The sequence below is a fragment of the Henckelia pumila genome, chromosome 3 (genome assembly GCF_033568475.1).
Source record: "Henckelia pumila isolate YLH828 chromosome 3, ASM3356847v2, whole genome shotgun sequence".
NCBI classification, from domain to species: domain Eukaryota; kingdom Viridiplantae; phylum Streptophyta; class Magnoliopsida; order Lamiales; family Gesneriaceae; genus Henckelia; species Henckelia pumila.
The window spans coordinates 185,839,734-185,864,348 of record NC_133122.1 but is presented as its reverse complement, the minus strand read 5'-3'; the positions used below and the strand labels follow the sequence as shown (position 1 = coordinate 185,864,348).

Below are 24,615 nucleotides of genomic sequence, written 5' to 3'. Positions count from 1 at the left end.
ATGAAAACGATCTAGAAAACTTGCTGCATATGCCTTTTGAGAGACAAAAATCCATCTAAATTTCTAACCTCCAAGCCAAGAAAAAAACTAACTTCTCCCTAGAACTTCATTTCAAAACGAAACGACAAGGCATCTCGAAGACGAGTAATTTCAGCATCATCATCGTCAGTGATGATCATGTCATCGACATAAAGGAGGAGCATTGTGCATATTGAGTTTTTTTTCTTGGTAAACAAACTTGAATCTCCATTAGAAGACTTGAAACCACACAAATAAATATATTGAGTGATTTTACCATACCAAGAACGTGGAGCCTGCTTGAGACCATACAAAGCCTTCTTGAGTCGGCACACATAATTTGAAAACTCTTTAGAAACAATCCATGTGGCTGCCCCAAAAAAAAATCTTGATCCAACTCCCCATAAAAATGCATTATTCACATCTAATTGCCACAATTTCCATATTTTGTGAGCTGCTAATAAAATAATTGTTTGAATCGTCACCAATTTTGCAACATGGCTGAAATTCTCCTCTTAATCTAAACCATATTGTCGAGAACAACCACGGGCAACAAGACAATATTTATGCCTATCGATAGTACCCTCAACCCTTTATTCAACTTGGAAACCCATTTATAAGTAACTAATTCAATATTATTTGGCTTTGGGCAACAAGACGAGCTTTAGGGCCGATATTTCCTCCTTCATTTCCTTTTGCCATTTTGAAACACCCTTAGCCTCATCATAAAACCTAGGTTCATCTTCACATGAATCTCCCATTAGAAAACAATACACAAATAAGCAAAGATTTAACTGAATTTCATAATCAGCTAAATATTTAGGTTGCTTCCTTTGTCTAGAGGATCTCCGAACAACAGTATCTATAGTTTCATCTTGCTGGATATCTTCTCCAGATGGTGAAATATTGCTCCTTCTTTCGCTATAATCGTCGTCGAAAAGAGGTGAGGAATCAGTGGCGCCTCTATTTGTATTTGCATCAATATGATGGGACAAAATTTCGTCAAACACCACATCACGAGAAACAACATCTTTCTTTGTTTCTAGATCCATACATCTACATCCTTTCCTGTGAGTGTCAATATAGCACTTTGCTCTTGGATCAATTTTAGTTCGGTTGGATTTTGAGACATGAACATAAAAAAATGAACCAAAAAAATCTGAAATAAATCACTTTGGGCACTTGCGATGGTATAATGCTTCAAATGGAGATAATTCTGTCCATGTCCATGTAGGTAAGTGATTTATAACACAACAAGCTGAATGAATAGCTGCTGCCCAAAGCTCTCTTGGAAGGTTTTTTGCATGTAACCATGACAAACATATGGATGTGAGATGTGCCAACTTGCGTTCAGCAACTCCATTTTTCTACGGAGTTTATGGAGCAGACATATGTCTTCGAATGCCATGTTCTTTGCAATACGTCTGGAATTGATCAGGCATATATTCTCCTCTATTTTTTGTGCGTAGACACTTTATTGGCAACCCAAATTCTTTCTCCATACTCCTTTAATTGAATAAATTTGGAGAAGGCCTCACTCTTGTGTTCTAGGAAAAACACCCATGTGAACCGGGAATAGTCATCCACAAAAATCATTGCATAATGAAAACCATAATATCTAGGTGTTTTTGTTGGTCCCATCAAATCTGAATGTAGCAGTTGTAGCATAGCAGTAGCTCTGTTCATTGACAGGGGAAAAGGAAGACGATGTGATTTTCCATATTGGCAGCCAAGACAAACCACATCTTGAATAATTATTTTGAAGAATGGAACTCCATCAAGAAACTTTTTTGTAGAATTTTCTGAAGCAATTGATAACCAACATGACCCAAGCGAGCATGCCAAAGTGTTGCACTTGTATTCTGGCCTGCCTTTTCAACATATGCATCACTTGCAGAAAATATGTAAAGTGAATCTTTCCTTTTTACAGTAAATAACACATCAGCTACAAGGTGTTTTATGTTGGAAACAATTTTCACATTATCTGGACCAAAAAGAACATACCTTCCAGCATCAGTAATTTGAGAAACCGATGCAAGATTCTTCTTTAAACCCGAAACATGATAAACATCTTTGAGAAAAACACCATTAACATTTGGAATATCTTTCTAGATGCTGAAATTTCCTTCTTTCACTACTGGATGTAATGAATTGTCAGCCGTGACAATAGCTCTTTTTCCATGATGTGGGCGAACCTCTGAACGTAGAGAAACATTTCCTGTTGCATAGTGAGAACAACCAGAATCAATAATCCAATCCTCGTTATAATCTACAGAAACATTATCATATGTTTCCTTACTCGTTTGTTGAATAACCGAATTCACAATAACTGGTTGATCAACAATTTCAATAGATAATCATTGCTCCCATTTTTGTTGCTCAAACTCACTAGATTCTTGTGAAAAATTTGCTCCTGCGAGTTTAACACGACAATTTTGCTCAATATGGCCTGGTTTCCCACACCGATCACACACCACTTTCACATGACATTTGCGCTTTATGTGTCCTTGCTTTCCACATCGATAGAAAAATTTTGAATTGCTTCTAGGCTGCCATTCAGGTTTGGATTGCTTGCTGTCACCTGGAGATTGTTTTGAAAAGGATTTACCTTTTGCTTTATCTTTTGTGTAAAGAACATCCCCTTGTCGAGAAAAATATTGTTTGCCGCTGCTAGACATCTGCTTTATCAAAGCTTCCTGATTTGAGAGCGAATTCTCCCATTCAATGATAGTTGGTTAATTTATTTACCCTTTTATTGAAGTGATGAAAGCAATAAACTCCTTTCTAAATCCACGAATAAGATAACGACGCAAACGAGCATCACTCACAGGCTCCTCCGTATCCAATTCTGAAATTTTAAACACAAAGTCTTTATTTTCAGAAAATATTCTGAAAGTGAAAGATTACCTTGAGTCATCCCAGCAAGTTCGTTCTGTAAAAAATGCAACCTTATCGTATTCTTTTGAGTGAATAGCCTTTAAAGTGTGTCCCACACTTGCTTTGGCAACTTTAAATCACGAAAATTCTGGATATACTCCTGACTGATTGATGTTCGCAAAGCTAATAAATATTTTCCACACTTAATCTGTAATAGCCCAACTCCTAATTAAGTTAATCTACCACCTAAAACATAATTAAGGGGGTTCTAATTTGGGTTTAAGGAGTTAAAAATCGGATTCAGGACAATCAGAAATAGTTTTGAAAGTTTCAAGTGTTGGGACAGTTCGGAATCTGCGAAGAGCAATTCGAAAGCCAGAGTTGGTAATCGGAAGTACCGATCAGTTCGGAAGCACCGAAATATAGATAGAAAGCTCCGATCTCTGGTCAATCAAACAGGGTATGGGTTTTGATTGTGTGATTTTACTTGATAAAATCTCCGAACTTTGTCGGCAACAGTGTGTTGTCCAATCAAAGACACGAGTTTGGTAGAGGGAGTTTGGAAGGACGATCGGAAGTTTTGAAGTGCGTTCGGAAGCTCCGAACTAGAGATCGGACGTTCTGATCATGGTCTATAAATAGGAGAACCGAGACCCTCACTTCTTTGCTAATTTCCCTCTCTTCCCTCTCATTTCCTGCTCATTTCTAGTGGGTTCTAGGCATCGTTTCGGAGGTCAGTCGATAGCGAGGCCCTACCAGGATCGTAGCAGAGTTGTGCCTAGGTTTTGAGACCATCACCATCAAAGGGCTGACTACGGACGCGGGTATATCGTTAGACTCTGATTAGCTTCAGTGAGTAGCTATTAGCTAGTCTAGTTAAAGACTTTTAGTAAGCATTTAGTGATACTGTGATTATCTGTTTATAGGCTAGGACTAGGTAGCCAGTATCGTAGGTTGTTTATTCTGAGGTACGGACATATTATCTGAGATACCCTGGTTGAGTATGCATGTTCTATCTTTTCATGGTTTTTATGGCATGACTTATGTGCATTTATTATGTCACGATTATTATGATACATGCATTATCATGTCGAGCCTACACATTGATATTACCTATGTAGAGGTTGCTCAGCCCTGAATTTTAGTGTGTGGATTCCATGGATTTGGGTCCGGATATTCCACACATTTCTTATGGTATGGTAGTATCTCCTGATGCGACGACCTAGTGTGCTATATACCATGACGTCATTTGTTGAACAAGAGTTTCTATTGTGATAGGTTTCAGGTACCCGTTCATTTTCATTTAACATTCATTACATGTGTACTCATACTTTCATACTGAAAATTATTAGCTCACGTTCTCGGTTTTGGTTCTGGACATCCCATTCTACGGGGCAGGACTTAGGTTGGGCAGACTGGGAGGTAGCGGTCGTTGAGCTACAGCAGGGTGGATTGTACTGTATCAGGTTTCCATTTGTGAAATTTAGTGTTACTTTCCATGGAGTTGCATAACATTTTGGGGCCGGTTGTATTCTTTCCAGTAGTTTTAGTTGAATTATTTAAGTTCTCGCTGGTTTATTTTGATTATTGTGTTTAAGTTATTTTGCATGCTTAAGCTTTAATTGGTTAGTGATTCGGGGAAGGATCACTACATAATCTTCCACTTTCTCCGCAACTCAGCATTTTGTGGTGTATCTTCTGGAATTTCAACATCATCACCAGAGATAAGATCCCACAAATCCTGCCCTTGTATATATATAAGCTTCCATGCATAGCTTCCAGCAGTAACTATAATTGTTACCAACAAGCTTGACTACAGAGACACAATTCCCACCATTCATCTTTGCTGAGTAATTTAATCAAACACTTGATAGGCAACCTGGTACCATGTAAGAAATTATAAAAAAAGAAAAAATCAATGAGAGAAGATGTGAGATTTATTAATCTAAAAAACTTTATTATTCTCTAAAAGTATAAACCAAACTCTGTAGCTTACGTAGTAAAAGATGTCCTAAGAAAGCTCAATAAACTCTAACGTGCATATAGAACACCAAAGCCACTAACTCCTAAATAAATGGAAATACTATCAGAAAATGAAAACTAATAACAAACTAGAGTTATTTGTAAAAACTAATTCAACAATATAGATTTTACCGTAAGTTTCACTCATTTTCAACATTTGGTTCGACTCTCAACCTGTTTAACGAATCCCGGATCGAATAGGACTGAGTTCGGATCAATCCGATATAACCATCAAGAGATGAAGAAGAATATAAATCAGTCCACCTTTTTTGTCAATTATTTTGTGGTACTACCACCAAATTGATATGTATTACTCAGATTCTATGCAGTCAGTTTCATACTTTGCGCGATTGTCTTCTTTCTTTCTTTCTATTTATTTATTTTAAAGTGACGTTGAGTGTCTTCTATGTAGTACTATATTCTAGTTACTATTGAGCGAACGTGTGTATACAAACAAATGTATGAAAATTATTTTTGGTTAGATTTTTATTAAAAAAAAATTAGCGGTTACGTATAGGATAATCATATAATTTCAAGTGCAACATGTAACCCCACGTGTAATTCTCCGTGTACATGTAGCATTATCTTTTTACAATAATTGTTCTCCCATCATTGTCGCCTTTATTCCAATGTATGGAATCCTTGCAAAGGACCACGAGGTGAAGACCAGCGAGCACATTCAAGATGCTGCCTTGTCGTAAAACCTGCACACTATAAAACCTAAGACGTACGACTCCCTTATTTCCTCGTACCAACGCATTAAAGCTAGCTAGCTACTTAAATTTGCAATTACCAATTAAAAAGCAAATGGCTCAATTAGTGAAGGTGGAGTCAGAAGCACAGATAAAATCTCCCCCTTCCAAATTCTATGGTTTCTTCAAAGATAACATGTCTCAACTCATGAATGTTTTTCCTGAAAGTTTCGAAACCGTTCAGTTGCTCGAAGGAACTGATGGTTGCGTCGGGAACGTCAAGCTGTTTAAAATGCTCATGGGTACGATCTTCATCAAAATCATAGATTAATTCTGTTCATATATATCGTTATTTAGAATTAATCGCCCCTACTAATTATTGACTGGACCGAATAATCTGCATGAATTAATAACCGAAAATTATGTATGTTCGTATATATATACCATATATGTCTTATTTCAATACTAGTAGGTCGATATGTCGATCGAATAATACTTGTACTTGATCACAGGGAAGAGAACAGTTACCATGAAGGTGAGGGCGGAAGAACTAAACGATGAAGAGAGAATCATAATCTACAATGCCTTCGAAGGGAATCATACGAAGCTGTACAGCAGTTTGAAGTCCATAATTAGTGTCCGAAATGGTTCGGTGAAATGGGCCATCGAGGTTGAGAAAGCTAACGAATCAGCCCCAAACCCAGATCGTTATCTTACATTTTCGATTCAATCGGCTATGGCTGTGGATGCTTATCTCCTCAATCATTGAGAAATTTTATAATGTTTGTGCATGCATGCATCCAGTCGTGGCTCATGTACGCTGCGATTGATTAATAAAGGCTATTTGTATATATGTTCTGATTAAGTGTATGTGCGGTGCCTAATCTTGTGTACTATTTTCATGTAATAAAAGTTATATTTGGAAAATGGACGTGTGCTGGAAAAATGATTATATTTCCAACAAGGATGTAAACGAACCGAATGATTCGCGAGCTATTCGTCGGTAAAAAGCTTGTTTGAGCTCGTTTGTTAAGCTTATCGAGCCGAGTTCGAGCTTGATTTCGAGCTCGATAATTTTACGAACCGAGCTTGAGCTTAAGGATGTACTCGGCTCGTAAGCTCGCGAACATGTTTGTTAATGGACTTAGGAACTCGAGCTCGGGCTCGGCTTGTTTAGGAGGCTCGCGAGCTCGAGCTCGAGCTCGGCTTGTTTAGGATGCTCGCGAATATGTTCATTTAATTTATATGGTTTGCAAGCTCGAATTCGGTTTTTTTATCTAGTTTGAGATTGATTCTTATATATATTCTGAATATGCTATATGGCTAGTGAGAAAGCTCATGTTCGGCTCATATGTTGAATATACAAATAAAAAATATTATTAATATTAATTCAATGACATGATTATAACATAATATATAATTTGTTGAAAGAAATATGAATTTACAACACATAGGACGTAACCACAATTTGCAATTTTTTTTAACTTGAAAATCATTGTATTAAAGTACTCTTAAAAACACAATAAATAAAATATTTATACGTGCACCAATTCCTCTCTTCTCTCTCTATTCCTAAGTCTTCTAACTCAGATCTAGGGAGATATAGGCGTCCTACGGGAAATCCGAAAGTGGCACAGCAATCTAGGCGTCGTAGCGGAGTTGTGGTCTATTTTTGAGGCTATCAACAGCAAAGACTAACGACGGACGCATGTATAGCTTTGGCATCCTAAAAATATTTAGGAGTATGCATTAGCTTAGATAAGGCTTTTAGAGCATAATTAATGATGCATGGGTATTTGCATTGTAGTAGCAGTAGACTGGACTAGTATGCTTGGAGTCTAGACCAGCGGAGCTAGGTTTGACCAGCAGTATTAGAGGTACGTAAGTACTGACCGAGATAGCCGGCATGATATATATACTTATATGTTGCATGATTATGTGCTACGTGTTTTACCATGTTTTACGGATTTAGCACATGCATATTTTTACGACAGACTGCATCTGGTATGATTTGAGTCATGACAAGTTTCCATCGGTGATGAGTTACTCCTTATGGATTCTTGTATGGGGACACTCAGCCCCTGGTTTTTCTATCACTAGGAGCGACCACGACGGTGGAGTAGATGCTATAGTGGATAGGGGAATACACGTACGAGTACCCCGCGGAGTAGCTCTCTTAGCACGGTACTGTGTGTTCATGGCGCCCTGAGTAGATTGTTTTACCTAGTGATTTTAAATCATTTGTTTGCTGCATATTAGTTTATATATCATTGCTTCGTATTGAGCGTTTTCGCTCACGCCCCTGTGTATGGTATTTTTGGTATACCTTGTGGCGGGGCAGGTTTGAGGATGGACGGTCCAGGAGGCTTTCAGCAGGAGTGAGGTCCCGAGAGTGTGGAGTTTTAGAGGGTATAGATTTGTTTACCCTGAACCTTCAATTTGGTTGTATAATGGTATTTATACACTTGTGTTATCGTCGGTTGTATTCTGCTGACTGGATTTGTTGTACTTTTATCTATCCGCTCCTTACGCTTTATGTTTTATGCATGCGCTTAATTATAACTCTGATTGGATAGTGGATCCAGGTTGGGTCACTACACTTTTTGGTATCAGAGCGCATTGCACTGGGAATTTTGTAAAGCGGATTAAGTAATTATCTGTTCTCATGCAACAGATGGCAGATTACGATGAGAGCCACGATAGCGGAGGCGGCGGTCGATGGGGCGATCCGAATGAACGTATACGTCGTCGTGGACAGCCTGAGGAGCGCAAACGAGTGAGCATGCGCAGGTTTAAGGAGGTTAGCCCGAAGCCCTTGATATGAGGTGAGACGCCTGAGGAGGCTGAGGATTGGCTTGAGAGGATGGAGCAGTGTTTTCAGGAGTTTTGTTGCATAGACGAGGATAGGATGGAGATTCTTGCCTTCATGCTTGAGGGTCAAGCGAGGAAGTGGTGGAGATCTACTTTCGCACCATTCATAGCGGCGAGGGGAGCAGCTACGTGGGCCGAGTTCCGTACTACTTATCAGAGGTTGTATTTTTCTCCAGCTTTGCATCAGGTGAAAGCCACCGAGTTGCTGAGTTTGCGACAGGGTACGATGACGATCGAGGAGTACCAACAGAAGTTTTTTGATCTGCTACCTTATTCTCCTCACGTTGCTGATAGTTCTATGGCAAAGTACGACCATTTTCTTCAGGGTCTGAATCCGGAGATTCATTGGATGGTTGCTGTGGGCGGTGATGGGACTTATGAGGACTTGGTGGACCATTGTCGCCAGGCCGAGGACAGTATTCGGAGGAACATGAGAGTCTTCTCTTCTTCTTCCAGGCCAGCGAGTTCTAGTCCTTTGGGTTCGAAGGGCCAGTCTTTCAAGAAGCCAGAAGGTACTTCTTCTTCTTCATATGGATCTGGAGGAGTGCATAATTTTGGTGGACAGAGATCGAACCGATGTCGTCAGTTTAGGCGCAAAAATCTTGCAGGCCCATGTCCTCGTTTGAGTGGAGCATGTTTCCAGTGTGGTCAGGAGGGTCATAAGAAGAGGGATTTTCCGTTACTGATGGGAGCAGCGAGTGGTTCTGGAGGTTCTCATGCAATTGTTCAGCCACCTCAGTTCCAGCAGCCACCTTATCAGCAGCAGTATTCTCAGCAGCACCAGTAGCCGTAGCAGTCTCAGCGACAGCCTACTCAGACTCCTTCTCGGGGTCATTCTTCTTTGCGGCCACGTGCTCAGGGTCAGGTTTTTGCGCTTAAACAGGAACAGGCAGAGGCTGATAGTGATCGGATGATCGCAGGTATATGTAGTTTATGTGGTTTTCCTGCATATGTTTTGATTCATATCGGTGCATCACATTCTTTCGTATCAGCACATTTTACTAAGAGGTATAAGTTTCCATTTATTCTTTTAGACGTCTTTCTAGTAGTTTTTACTCCTATGGGCAGCGAGGTTTTAGCCAAGCTTCTAGTTATGGGTTGTATTTTGGATTTTGAGGGGCATCAGCTTAGTGCTAACCTGATGATTCTAGCCATGGAGGATTTCGATTGTATCATTGGGATAGATCTCCTGACTACCTACCGAGCGAAAGTGGATTGCTATCAGAGATTTGTTCAGTTCCGTCCCGAGGATTGCGAGTTTTGGTATTTCTATGGTGAGGGAGCGCGACCCCCGATGCTAGTGGTTTCTTCTATGAAAGCCCGACGTGCTTTAGAGTCTGGCGGGGAAGGCTACCTTATCTACGCCATTTACTTATCCTTAGGAGAGCCAGATATCCAGGAGATACCAGTGGTTCGTGATTTTCCAGATGTGTTTCCGAAGGAGATTCCAGGTTTGCCACCAGTGCAGGAGATCGAGTTTGGCATCGAGTTGCTGCCAGGGACTGCACCGATTTCCAGAGCTCCTTATCGTTTGGCACCGTCAGAGATGAAAGAGCTACAGAAGCAATTGCAAGATCTTCTTGATAAGGGCTATATTCGACCCAGTGTTTCGCCATGGGGAGCACCAGTGCTGTTTGTCAAGAAAAAGGATGGTTCGATTTGGTTGTGTATCAATTACCGTCAGTTGAATCAAGTGACAGTGAAGAATAAATATCCTCTTCCGCGGATAGATGATCTCTTTGATCAGTTACAGGGTACTTCTGTCTATTCAAATATTGATCTTCGGTCTGGGTATCATTAGTTGCGAGTTCGGCAGGAGGATGTTCCTAAGACAGCATTTTGTACGCGGTATGGACACTACGAGTTTCTAGTGATTCCGTTTGGTATGACGAATACTGCAACTATTTTCATGGATCTGATGAACAGGGTATTCAGTGACTTTCTGGATAAGTTTGTGGTTGTGTTCATCGATGACATCTTAGTGTATTCTCGCAGCATGTATGAGCCTGCCTACAATATCAACACTGTACTTCAGGTCTTGAGAGAAAGACAGTTGTACGCGAAGCTGAGCAAGTGTGACTTGTGGATTGACCGAGTTGTGTTCCTTGGTCATGTCATTTCTCAGGAGGGCGTATCTGTTGACCCCAGCAAGACAGAGGCAATTCTGAATTGGTCGCGTCCGATTACAGCTTCTGAGATTCGTAGTTTCCTTGGTTTGGAAGGATACTACCGGCATTTTGTTGAGAACTTCTCTAAGATAGCTAGGCCTTTGACACAGCTGACGAAGAAATATGCTTCTTTCGTGTGGTCTGATGCTTGAGAAGATAGTTTTTGCGAGTTGAGACGTCATTTGATGACAACTCCAATTCTTGCTTTGCCGTCTGGATGGTGGGTTTGTAGTCTTCACTGATGCTTCTCTCTAGGGTTTGGGGTGCGTGTTGACTCAGAACGGCCACGTAATCGCGTATGCATCCAGACAGTTAAAAACTCACGAGGAGAACTATCTCGTACATGATCTAGAATTAGCAGTCATTGTCTTTGCTTTGAAGATATGGCGTCACCATTTGTATGGAGAACGATTTGAGATCTTCACCGATCATAATAGTTTGAAGTATATGTTCACTCAAGCTGATTTGAACATACGATAGCGTCGTTGGATGGATCTGTTGAAGGATTATGATTGTGAGATCATGTACCATCCAGGTTTTTCGAACCCCGTTGCTGATGCGCTTAGTCGCAAGGTCTATGTGAGTTCCCTTCGTACCAGTTCGGTTTCGAAGGCAGTGGAGGAGTGTTGTTTTTTGGGATTCACTTTCCGTCATAAGAAAGAACAGCAAGGGATTCGTGTTTCTTCTGTGCTTGCAGAGCCAGCATTGTATCGACGAATCCGAGAAACTCAAAATTCTGATCTCAAGACTCAGAAGTTGGCCCGTTTGGCTGAGGGTGATAATACTTCTGGTTTTCATCTGTAATAAGACGGTCTATTGTGTATTTCTGGTCGAGTTGTGGTACCCGAGGATTCTACTTTGAGGGATGAGATCTTATCGCAAGCTCACCGCAGTCGATTCTCTGTACATCCAGGCAGCATGAAGGTGTATAAGGATCTTCACACTCGATTTTGGTGGAAAGGGATGAAGCGCAGCGTTTATCGATTTGTATCGCGATGCCTTATGTGCCAGCAGGTCAAGGCAGAGTTTAGATGACCCGGAGGGTTACTTCACAGCTTAGAGATTCCTTAGTGGAAGTGGGAGCATGTTACGATGGATTTTTTCACCCACTTGCCTATGTCTTCCAGGAATTGTGATGCTATTTGGGTTGTCGTGGATCGATTATCAAAGTCAGCGCATTTTCTTCCCTATAACCGCGACTTTACCTTTGATTGGATGGCGCAATTTTATGTGCGGGAGATCGTTCGATTGCATGACATTCCGTTGAGCATTGTCAGTGATAGAGATCCGAGATTCACCTCGAGATTCTGGAGTAGTTTCTAGCGAGCCCTTGGTACTATTTTGAGCTTGAGTACGGCTTATCATCCAAAGACGGATGGACAGTCCGAGCGTACTATTCGCACTTTAGAGGATATGCTTCGCGCAGTGGTGATAGATTTTGGTCCAGCGTGGCATGACCATTTGCTATTGGTGGAGTTCGCTTACAACAATAGTTTCCATTGCAGCATTGGCATGACACCATTTAAGGCTCTTTATGGACTTCGTTGTCGTACCCCTCTCTTTTGGGACGAGGTTGGCGAGCGTCAGGTTGAGGATCCTCAGATGATTTAGCAGATGACTGATGCAATGGAGTTAATCCGACGCAGGTTAAGGCGGCCCAGGATCGACAGGCTAGTTACGCAAACGCTCACCGGAGGCCGTTACACTTCGAGGTGGGAGAGCATGTATTCTTGAATGTGTCACCTTTTTGAAAGGTGATGAGGTTCAGTCGCAAGGGTAAGATGACACCGAGATTTATTGGTCCTTTCGAGATTCTCGAGAAGGTTGGGGACGTGGCTTATCGTCTAGCTTTTCCACCAGATCTTTTGGGGATCCATGATGTGTTCCACGTGTCCTTGTTGAGACAGTACGTGGCGGATGAGTCGCATATCTTACATCCGACCGAGGTATAGTTAGATCAGGATCTGTCGTATGTGGAGAAGCCCCTGCGGATTCTAGACAGGAAGGACAAGGTACTTCGTAACAAGCGTATACCATTGGTGATGGTACAATGGCAGCGAAGAGGTGGAGAGGAAGCTACTTGGGAGCTAGAGAGCCGAATGCAAGCCGAGCACCCCGAGTTATTTTGAGATTTTGTATTCCATTGCATCAAGTTTGTACTTGTTCAGTTGTAATAAAGAACATTAGTGTTGAGTTCTGTACTTTTCCTCTGACTTTAATTTCGAGGACGAAATTTTTTAAGTGGGGGAGAATGTAGTGACCCGTATCCAAAATTATTGATTAATGAGTAATTAATCATATGATTATGTTAAAATTAAGTAAACTTGGTTAAGAAGATTCCAAATGGATTAACGGAGTCCAGAAATGGATTCACGACACTCAAAAATGGTGGGCATGGTTTGGGAGGTTCGGACGCTCCGAACTGGAGTTCGGAGGACCCGAACGTGAACGGAGTCAGGATCGGAGGTCCAAGGAGTTCGGACGATCCGAAGAGGAGTTCGGACGATCTGAAGAGAATCGGAGGCTCCGTCGGTGAGATCGGAGGGCCCGAACAGAGTCAAGGTACACGTCATCGACTACGTTAACAAGGTGACGTCATGTCTGACAAAATAAAGGGCGATCGGACGCTCCGAAGGTGGGATCGGAGGATCCGATCGTGTTCGGACGGTCCGAACCGGGTTCGGAGGATCCGAACATCGTCTATAAATATGAGGGCCGGGAGGTCATTTGAGGTGCACCAATTCCTCTCTTCTCTCTCTATTCCTAAGCCTTCTAACTCAAATTTAGGGAGATCTAGGCGTCCTACGGGAAATCCAGAAGTGGCACAATGATCTAGGCGTCGTAGCGGAGCTGTGGTTTAGTTTTGAGGCTATCGACAGCAAAGGCTAACAACGGACGCATGTATAGCTTTGGCATCCTAAAAATATTTATAAGTATGCATTAGCTTAGATAAGGCTTTTAGAGCTTAATTAATGATGCATGGGTATTTGCATTATAGTAGCAGTAGACTGGACTAGTAGGCTTGGAGTCTAGACCAGCGGAGTTAGGTTTGACCAGCAGTATTAGAGGTACGTAAGTACTGACCGAGATAGCCGACATGATATATATGCTTATATGTTGCATGATTATGTGCTACGTGTTTTACCATGTTTTACGGATTTAGCACATGCATATTTTTATGATAGACTGCATTTGGTATGATGTGAGTCAGGACAAGTTTCCATCGGTGATGAGTTACTCCTTATGGATTCTTGTATGGGGACACTCAGCCCCTGGTTTTGCTATCACTAGGAGAGACCACGACGGTGGAGTAGACACTATAGTGGATAGGGGAATACACGAGTACCCCGCAGAGTAGCTCTCTTAGCACGGTACTGTGTGTTCATGGCGCCCTGAGTAGACTGTTTTACCCAGTGATTTTAAATCATTTGTTTGCTTTATATTACTTTATATATCATTGCTTCGTATTGAGCGTTGTCGCTCACGCCCCTGTGTTTGGTATTTTTTGTATACCTTGTGGCGGGGCAGGTTTGACGCTGGACGGTCCAGAAGGCTCTCAGCAGGAGTGAGGTCCCGAGAGTGTGGAGTTTTAGAGGGTAGGGATTTGTTTACCCTGAACTTTCAATTTGGTTGTATAATGGTATTTATACACTTGTGTTATCGTCGGTTGTATTCTGCCGATTGAATTTTTTGTACTTTTATCTATCCGCTCCTTACGCTTAATTATAACTCTGATTGGATAGTGGATCCGGGTTGGGTCACTACAAATTCAATCAATAAATTTCTAACAAATTGAAATAAAAACTTTATTTAAAATATCTTACAAGAATTAGAAATATATATAATAGATGAATGATATTCAAAATTTTAGTTAAAAGAAATTATGAAATTATCTAAATTAAATTTGTTGAGTTAAAACTTGTTAACTCAATATATGTATATGCACAACATTTTAATTAAGTTATAAAATATCATTAAATAAAATGTTTCATATACTGACAGATCTTGTCACAGGTAATGCTTATATCTCGTTAAAAAATAAGAATGTAGTGGTTTTTTTAAAATTTTTAAAACATATAAATTAAAATTTTTATGAAATTTAAAATATATATATTATAATAATTAAGTCATATAATAAATTTTTATATACTTGTGAACTAAACATATACATTGTTGATTTTTTTTTTCAATGGTAAGTGCTCGAAACTTGAGTTTAGCATTTTTAGTTGGGAGTTTAAGATATTATTTGAAAGGTATTAAGAAAAACGAAGCTTTCATTTTGAGTTTATTAATTATTTGATCGTGTGATGAAATTTTTGGAATGATAAATACTACTTTATACTATGTAGAATAGAAGAATGCACATTGAACTTATACAGTTTGGACTTATACAGCTTGGAAGCAGGCGAAGGTTTGTGGCTAAAATTTCATCTAGAATTTGATCTGTAATAAATTCAGATATTTCGGGATATGACATGATTTAAACAGTTAGTAATTATGTTGTAAATTCATAATGATTGAGAAATTTGATGAATGAAATTGGTGGATTTTTTTGAAATTGGGTTGGGTTGGAGGTTGAAGTTTTAGATCATGGTAAGGTTGTTGGATATAGTCAATTTTATCGAGAAATTATAATCCAAAAAATCAAATTCAAGCTCTGTTGTAAGCCTGACGTGCTATAACAAGAGTTTGAAAACGATCATGTTATAACCGTGACCTAATTTATCGATTTAACTAAACTAAATGAAGATTTTATTTTTGGTGTCTAAAATTTGGTACTTCTAACACATATAATAACGGTTTTTACAATATATTTTACATTCAAACAAAGTACATTGTTTAAAAATAATACTAATTTTGTTAAAATTAATTTCTAATAACAATTATAATATAATATTAATGATTTTTAATTTGAGATTAATGTCCTATTATTAGTTTTTAATTTGAAACATTTCTTTCATTAATCATCTTCAATGATAAAATTAACCTCATGTTTTCAATTGAGATTAATGTCCTATTATTAGTTTTTAATTTGAAACGTTTCTTTCATTAATCATCTTCAATGATAAAATTAACCTCATGTTTTCAATTGCATTATATCTAATTATTTTATATAATTATTGTTTAATTATTAATTAGGTTTTATGCCTCAATTAATCATAAATCCCCACATCTTTTGAAATTCCTAATTCCTCCAACCATGAACCTCACGTTAGAGGTTACCATTGTATTCATTAAATTATATTATTCCTCCTAAAGGGTAGGAAACCATTCTTTTATATATATATATATATATATATATATATATATATATATATATATATATATATATAATATGAAATTATTACTATTTAAAAGTTGTAATGCATTTACATAAATTCCTTTCATTGTGATAATAATTTCTCCTAATTAAATTAGCAACCTTTCATGTCCTTTTGTATAGTATATAAATCATTCCCAACCCAATTTTGTCTAACAGCCTAGAAAAGCAATAATCTTAGAAATCAAATAAAATATCTTTTATATTTGCACTCACATTGATCGGTTATCACAATTACAACTCATGAATTTTGAATTAAATGATTCATCATGTTGCCAATAAACCTAATTGGTAACTACCGATTAATGGCCATTATAGGTGACCCCATTCTAGCATCTATAAATAGCATATAAATTATTTTAGTTTAATTCACTTAAAGTAAGGTAAAATCGAACTTGTTCAGTACATAAGGAAGGAAATCTAGGACTTTAGAGGAATTTCAAACCGATTCTTATTCCAGAATCTGAAATTGATGTAAGTGGGATTTAAGTTTTAAAATCTTATGTATGCTTTAAAATTTCGATCATTCATATATATTTTGAAATCCTTGTTATGCACTTCTATTTGTGATACGATTTTTTAAAAAGTGTTATTGGTACTGTTATGACTCGAATTAGGAGTGGTAAGGAAATTTTTGAAACATGATAAGATATGATAAGTCCCTGATGCAGTGGGTTATAATAATCGATTAAGGCCTCGTCCCCTTAGAGGAGTAACAACTAGGGACTGATTAGTTAGCCACGAATAAGGAGATGAATTTAAGTGTCAGGCCAAGTTAAGTTCAGTCATGTCAAGTTTCGTTATGATGTTTTTGCTATGCCATGTGTTATGATAATACATGTTATGATATGATTATGTTTTGAAATATGAAATTCTTTAATCCAAGTATGAGTTTTTCAAATGAATATACATATATATATATATATTTTGTATGATTGATCGGCCCCCACTTGCTAAGCGACACCTAGATCGCTCACCCCTTACTCAACTCCCCGGATAAAAATGAAGAAGAACTTGAAGATGAAGAGCCTAGCTAATATTGGACTGATATATGAAAAAGGAGAAATTTAGAAATGCTGCTATCATTTGAGTTCTTTGTCCCTATGATGATAAGTTTTAGCTTCCGCTGATGTATTTAGTTTATGATTTTCTTTATGGGATGCAAGAACAAATTTTGTCATGAAATAATATACTGGTTTTTGGTTAAAGTCTGTACTATGAGGCTTGTTATTTTTTAATGTTATTTGAAAATAACGCCCATGTCGACCAACCCCTTTCGGAGCATTACATAAGTTAGTATCAGAGCCGATCTCTCTTAGTACGGTATGGTTCGGGGACAAACCAGGTGGAAGCTTGTGGACATCTGATGCCCGGGGCTAATAAGAGGGCGGGGAGTGATCGCCGGTGCCCAAGAGGTTGCACAGACAAGGAGCGTCTCCTGGCAGGCTTCTATGCGAAGGGAGACATGAATGAACCGAGCCCGTGCCGAAATGAGAGGGATTTTGAGACTGTGTAGGTATAAAACTGCACAGTTGAGGAGGGTTTAAAAGATTTGATAGGTACTACTCATATCACAAAGGTGCATCTTCTTTTCAGGAGCTAATCATATAAGAACTCCAAAGCTAAGCGTACTTGACTTGGGACAATTATAGGATGGGTGACCCCCTGGGAAGTTTCTCTGGGTGCATGTGAGTGAGAACATAAGCATGCTGGAAAGACTCGTCTTGATACAGTGAGGATAGTCGTCGAATCTGGGATGTTACAGATCCTGCTTAACAAGTTTGGAAACGAGCTCGCTAACAAGCCTGCTTAACGAGCTCTCTTATGAGCCTGAAAATGAGCTCGCTTAACGAGCCCAAAAACAATTTTACTTAACGAGCTTGCTTAATAAGCCTAAATACGAGCTCGCTAAGGAGCCTGCTTAACGAGTTTACTTAATGAGCCTAAAAACGAGCTGAACTCGACCCAGGTTCGTTTAACATGATAAAAGAGCCGAGCCCAAGCCTTTATATATACTAAACAAGTCGAGCCCGAGCCTTATGATAAAAGCTCGGACCAAGCTTGTGTCGTGCCCTTATATATATGAAACGGGCCGAGCCCCAGCTTGATACTGTTTGGCTCGGCTCAATTACATCCCTAATTTTATATGTATTTTAAATTAATTTTCAAGTAGTAACAATGTAACATTTAGAATCTGCTCTGCACGAAATAATCAAACAAAATCCTGATATTTGGAAATTTATTTGGAAGTAGTAGTATTCTTACATTTATGATATGTGCGCGGAAATTATCAAAGAATAAATTTATTTTAAGACAGGATATACTGGGTCAACTAAATCAGTCCTGCTCAAACTAGGAGCCATGAGTGAGTACCATCTGAGGTCCAATCCGCTGGGTAGCTCACACACTTGTCTAGATCAACGTAGTGTCAGTACCAGTCATACAACGAATCGTGATATCAAATTATATACCGCAAGTGTAGGGTTGAGTGACCCTACTAAAAAGCTATCTTGAAGGAGATATTGACTCAACATGATATATACACATACAACATATGATGGCACATAAAATATAATACATAAGTATGCATACTCAGTTGAATATCTCATTCAGTACTCACGTACCTCTAGTAGAAAGGTCTGGAAAACAGGTTCTACTGTCTAAGCCTATAGTCAAGCGAATAATATATCACTATAACTTGACTAAAAGCCTTTATGTAACTAAGCTAATATCTACTTCCAATAACTACTAAGAGTTCAGACTTATACCTATGTCTATAGTTAGTCTGCTGATGTCGAAGACCCCGAAGCTTAGAAACAGCTTCGTTACGACCTTGTAAGCATCTCGTTATCACCCCACCCTCAATTATATGGCTATAAAAGCTCAATATAGACTGAATGACATAGAAACCTCTAAATTTGCACTTGGAAATGAAAATCCTCACGCTTATATGAAGGCTGAGTTTGGACAGTACGTTCTAGGGTTCGGATAGTACATTCTAGGGTTTGGACATCTGATCTTGCATGTCTTGACACATCTCTGGACACCTATCTTCGGACGCTCAGATATTTCTTTTGGACGGTCCCGGGCCCCGTAGCCTTCTGGACGTCTGGAGCTAATTTTTTGACCTATTTTCATCTAATTATGCCCCCTTATCATGTTTCACCAATTTAAATATGTAAAATAGAACTCGGATCACTACAAAAACATATAAAATTACAATGGAGAGAGTTGAGATATGTTATGTAGTTTTTCATTTTCTTCATATTTTCCTTCCATTATTGTGTAGTTTTCAGTTTTTACACACAATGCATATATGATTTATTGCTTCTATAAACTTTTTTAATTTCGTTTTGTGTATGGAAGGAAAATCTTGCAAGCTAACAAGATTCACTGTTTTCAAGTGATTTTGAGGGTGTTTGGCTAAACTTATTATAAGATCTATGGGTTTATAAGCTTTTTCTGGAGAAGTGGATCTTATAAGCTGTTAGGTCTTATTTCAAAAATAAGTTGTTAAAGTATATGGATGAAGTTATTTTAAACGTACAACATAAAGATTTTGATGTATTTGATATTAAAAGATCTTTTACTACCAAAATTACCAAAAATAGTATATAATACGATAAAAATAATGTAAATAATTATATATATATAGAAAAATTTTCAGCTGCCCAACCAATGATGTTCAACTCGTCCCCGACCACTAAAACCCTGTACCGTGTTTTAGTTATGCGAAAAATAAAAAAAACAACTAAAACCCGATACCGAGTTTTATTGGTCGGGGACGAGGTGGGAAAATATTATTGGGCAGCTGAAAAATCCTTATATATATATATAGTAGGGTGCAGGGGAATTTGGGCGCCAGCTGAGCTGGCAGCCCAGCTGACGCCCCATCATTTATTAATTTTTTTTTGATTTTTTTTTAAAAAAATTTGGGCCCAAATTTAGGCCCAATTTATCAATCGTCTTTCTTCCTTCTCTGGAATTCATTCATCGTTCGCACATTCCCCTTTTCAAAATCGAGCGGCCGGGGTGATTTGTGGTGACGGGTGGCTGGCCGGGGTGATTCGTGGTGCTGATGGTTCTCGGACTGGCGTGGTTGGGAGTAGTCGGCAAGGCGTGGTCGGGCATGAGGTGGTCAGTCGCCTTCGGTGTCGGGATTGGGGTGTCAGCTGAGGTGGAGGTCTCGGTGGTGGTGCTGGTTGGGGCGGCGAAGAGGTGTTGGTTCAGGTGGTACCAAAGGTGGAGGTGCTGGTGGGGCGGCGGGCATGGTGCTTCAATCGGCGGAGGAGGTGCTGGTTCAGCGGCGGCTCTGGTGCTTCGACTGGTGGCAGAGGTGGAGGAGCGGGTTGGGACGGTGGAGGAGGTGCTGGTTCATGGGCGACGGTGGTCAGGCTTGGAAAGGCGGCGGCGGCAGATTTGAAGATTGGAAGGGAGAGGATTGGGAAGAAGACGATTGCTTTGGGCCCATATTTTTTTAAATAAAAAATTAAAAAAAAGAAAAAGAAAAATACAAAAAAAAAAAAAGAAAATTTATGTGGGCGCTAGGGGTGCAGGGGAATATTTCTCGTATATATATATATATATATATATATATATATATATTGGTGAAAGTAGTACTCTAGGATGGGTGACGAACTTTGATAACCGATGGTGGTGTCTACATTTTATTATAATTGATGTAAATGAAATTTTCTTGTTGATTGTATTATATAATCTAAGGAAAATAATTTTTTTTGTCTAATAAGTTTTCAAAGTTTGAGTTTGGTACAATGACTTTGATTTTTTGGGCTTTCAATCTTATTCTATCGGAGTGCTGACGTGACACTGAAAAGTGTTGAAGTGGTGTCGGAAATTTCTAACTTGTTCGATGCCAGTTCGCCAATTGTTCAAATACAATAACTCCTATATATGAGACTGTCTCACAACCCTATTTTGTGAGATGAATATCTAATCTGATATAACTTATGAAAAAATATTAGTTTTTGCTGCAGATATGGATAGGATCGAAAGGTGAGACCATCTTAAAATAGACATTATATATAAAATGAGAGTGGGGATTTACTTAAATTCAACCTAACTAACTAAACAACCAAGAAACATATGAGATTTGAACCCAGATTAGGGGTGTCAATTCGGGTGGATTCGAGTCGAGTTTACGCATTATATTACTGAAAAATTCATCAATCCGAACCCGAATCAACCTGAAAATGGGCAACCCGAAATCGAATATGTCTAACCTGATCAACCCGAACCAACCCGATTTTTTAAAATTGTTTTATTTTTAAAAAAATTAATTAAATAAAAATTCATGTCACACAATAATAATATTAGTAATATGTAATTTAAATACATACTAAAAATTTCTAAGCTTATATATAATTTTAATTTTAATTTTAATTGTAAAAAATTTAAAGTATATTTAATACAAAAAATAAAAAATTATTTTAAAAAATCAACATTATCTTACTATCTTATTAAAGAAAATTATCATTTAGTAATCGAATTAAAATTAATTTGGTGAAGCCAGTAGAGATGTCAAAATGGGCTAGGCCCGTCGGGTTGACCCGCTCCGCCATACAAAATAGGTGGGTTGGGTTGGAAATTTCCCAACCCGCCTTAAAGGTGGGCCGGCCCGCACCGCCCCGCCTAATGGTGGATTCGGGTGGGTTGTAGGTTGGCCCGCCAAAACCCACCAAATTATACATAAGCCCGCCGGATTGGCCTGCCTCGCCACTTAAAATAGGTGGGTGGGTTGAGGTTTTTTCAACCCGCCTTAAAGGTGGGCCGACCCGACCTGACCTACCTAATGGTGGGTTGCGATGGGTTCCCGCCAGCCCGTTTAACACCTCTAGAAGCTAGCGACGAAATTTCTAAAATATCCTAAAAAAAGCAAAAAACGAAAAAAGGGGGTAACAAAATCTCTCTCTCTTTTCAAAATTTATTTATCCATGATTTTCTCCATTTTTTGCCTTTATTTTATTTTCAAATGATTTGAAACAAAAAAGTAATATATGTATAAAATAAATAATATTCATATTTTAATCACACACGCAATGCGTGTGCAGGCGCGACTAGTGCAAAATAAAATTTAAATGATGAAAATCTATTATATCAACATACAATAAATATTTTTCAAACATACAATATATATAAAATATATCAAATCTTTCTTAATTTTTTTATAAAAATAATACCCGATCTATTAATTTTTCGGGTTAGCTTTCAGATCAAACTCGATTCAACCCAAAACCAAAAACCCCCAATCCAAATCCAATATTTTTCCGATCGATTCATGCTGGGTTGACGAATTGAGTTTATTTTTAACACCCTAATCCAGAGTCCAGACCCACCCATACCGCCACGGTAAGGGATTCTCGACAAAATGTGGAATAATCAGTGGACCAAAAATGCATAAAAAAGTAATTATTATTTTTTCTTTACACAATTTTGAAAATTTTACTTAGAAATGCCCATAATAATATTTTTAGCATTTTCACACTATCTAAATCAATTTAATTGTTATAACCATATAAATCTGTATGGGTAGTAAATTATACAGAGCATCATCTATGATATCCATATCATATGATATGAAGTAAAATAGATGAGATAGAATATTAATCCATAAATATATATCTCCTTATATTATCATCGCATTTTCCACCTGTCAAAAACATGATAAGATTCCACTTTAGGGGGAAAAAACATGATAAGATTCTGATTCAACTTCATTTGAGTAGCTAGTAGCCTAGTACGAAGTTGTGATGAAAATGAAATCTCAATATGAGGTTTATTGTTGGTGATTAAATTATAAGTTTTGGTGATAACAGATCAAACAAAACCAAGTGCAAAAATAAATAAGATTTTAAGGACAAACGGAAATTGAAGTTCAGATCAATCGAAACAAATGGATTCATACAGATCGAACTTAACAAAGTTGTCCAGATCAAGTTTCCGGCGAAATTGGATTATTTCGGAAAAATAAAGCATTTCATCTATGTTCCCTCGAAACTATTTTACTTCAACAGATCAAATGACCATCCTCTAGAAGAACAACCCAGATCAATCAAAATCTTATATCTTATGCCAGATCGAGTTCAAATCATATTCAGTCAAGATCAAATATTTATATTTCACCCAGAACAAGTGTAAAAATCTTCAATCCAAATCAAATCAAACAAATGGTTGAAAGCATCAGTTGCCGAATTTGTTGAGCTAGAAGACAAACTCATTAAATGAAGTTTTGAACGTTGGCTAGATTTTCTTAAAGTCAAGATTTGTGAGCCAATTTATGAGATATGTTGGCGGCTCATTCTCAAAAGATGTTGGCGGGTCACTGGCTAGTTTTGAAAGCTATAAATATGTGATGATTCAAAGATTCAAATCAAGGAGTGAACAATACGAGAAATCACGAATTCAAAGTTTGCTTTCTAATTCATCCGAAATGCCAAAAATCCTTCACTCTGTATTCTAACTCAGAAACTTACATCACCAGATCGAAGTTTTGAAGCTCTGAGTTAGATAATATATCAAGATCGATCGAGCTCAAAGAGATATACTTCATATCAAGAACGATCCAGATCAAAGCCATCTATAGCTTTCCAAATCAAAGTTCCCGAAGCACATTTTGTGGCTTCATCTTGTAGCTCAAGCAGAGTGTTTGATCTGCTTTGAGAGAAGTGTTGCTAGGAGTTTCTCTCCAAAGGGTTGATAGGATCGGATTTGTACAAAAGTTGTATAAATCAAATTCTTCTAGTAGAATCCTTCTGGAAACGGAAGAAGGGATGACGTAGGAAATTAATGAACATCCATAAAAATTCTGTTTCTTTTACTTACTGCACTTACGTTATTTTGATCTGCCTTAGCTTTCTCAAAGTTCAAACCTGCGAGGAAGATTCTTTCGCCTGATCTTATCGGATCTTTCGAGCAAAACAAAGTTTTTAAGCAAATAAATCTTCTGTCTAGTTTTTCAAAAATCAGATCGAAGTAACTTTAATTTTTAAAATAGTGTATTCACCCCGCCTCTACATATTTTTCGATCCCAACAAGTGGTATCAGAGTGGTTCTTGCTTATGACCTGAACCGTTTCTAAGCTATGACATCTTTTAGTAAAATTCCTATGTTCTAAAAAAAAGACTATGACGATTGGAAAATTCGTATGCAGACACACTTATCAGCACAAGATGATGATATGCGGTTCATGGTTACAGATGGACCCATGAAGATTATGAAAACCAACACTTTCACTGCCATCTCTGCTGGTGCTCCACAAATGATAGAAAAGTCTCGAGTTGAATGGACTTCTGAAGAAAAAAAGAAAGCCAATCTAGATAATGTTGCCAGAGATATCTTATACAAAAACATGTTTAGCAAAATCAAGAGCTGCACTACGGCCAAAGAAATATGGGAAAAGCTCAGACAACTATGTGAAGAAAATGACCAAACAAAGGAAAAAAAGCTTATGGTGGCCATTCAAAAGTTCGACAACATAAAGATGAAACTAGGAGAAACAATGAATGAATTCGATGAAAGATTCAGCAGCATTATGATCGAGCTAAATGCACTGAAAAAAAATTTATAGCAACAGAGAAGTAGCTCTAAAAAGTCATGAGATCTCTACCTCGTGAATGAGATGTGAAGACAG

At 38.3% G+C, this 24,615-nt stretch overlaps 1 protein-coding gene across 1 annotated transcript; it reads left to right on the top strand.

The window, feature by feature from the left end:
- The first annotated feature begins 5,724 nt into the window (after nucleotides 1-5,724).
- On the top strand, nucleotides 5,725-6,378 carry LOC140890147 (MLP-like protein 43). The gene is made up of 2 exons (XM_073297906.1): nucleotides 5,725-5,911; nucleotides 6,122-6,378. Exons 1-2 carry the CDS (start codon nucleotides 5,725-5,727, stop codon nucleotides 6,376-6,378), a joined length of 444 nt encoding a protein of 147 aa, XP_073154007.1.
- Nucleotides 6,379-24,615: the final 18,237 nt, after the last annotated feature.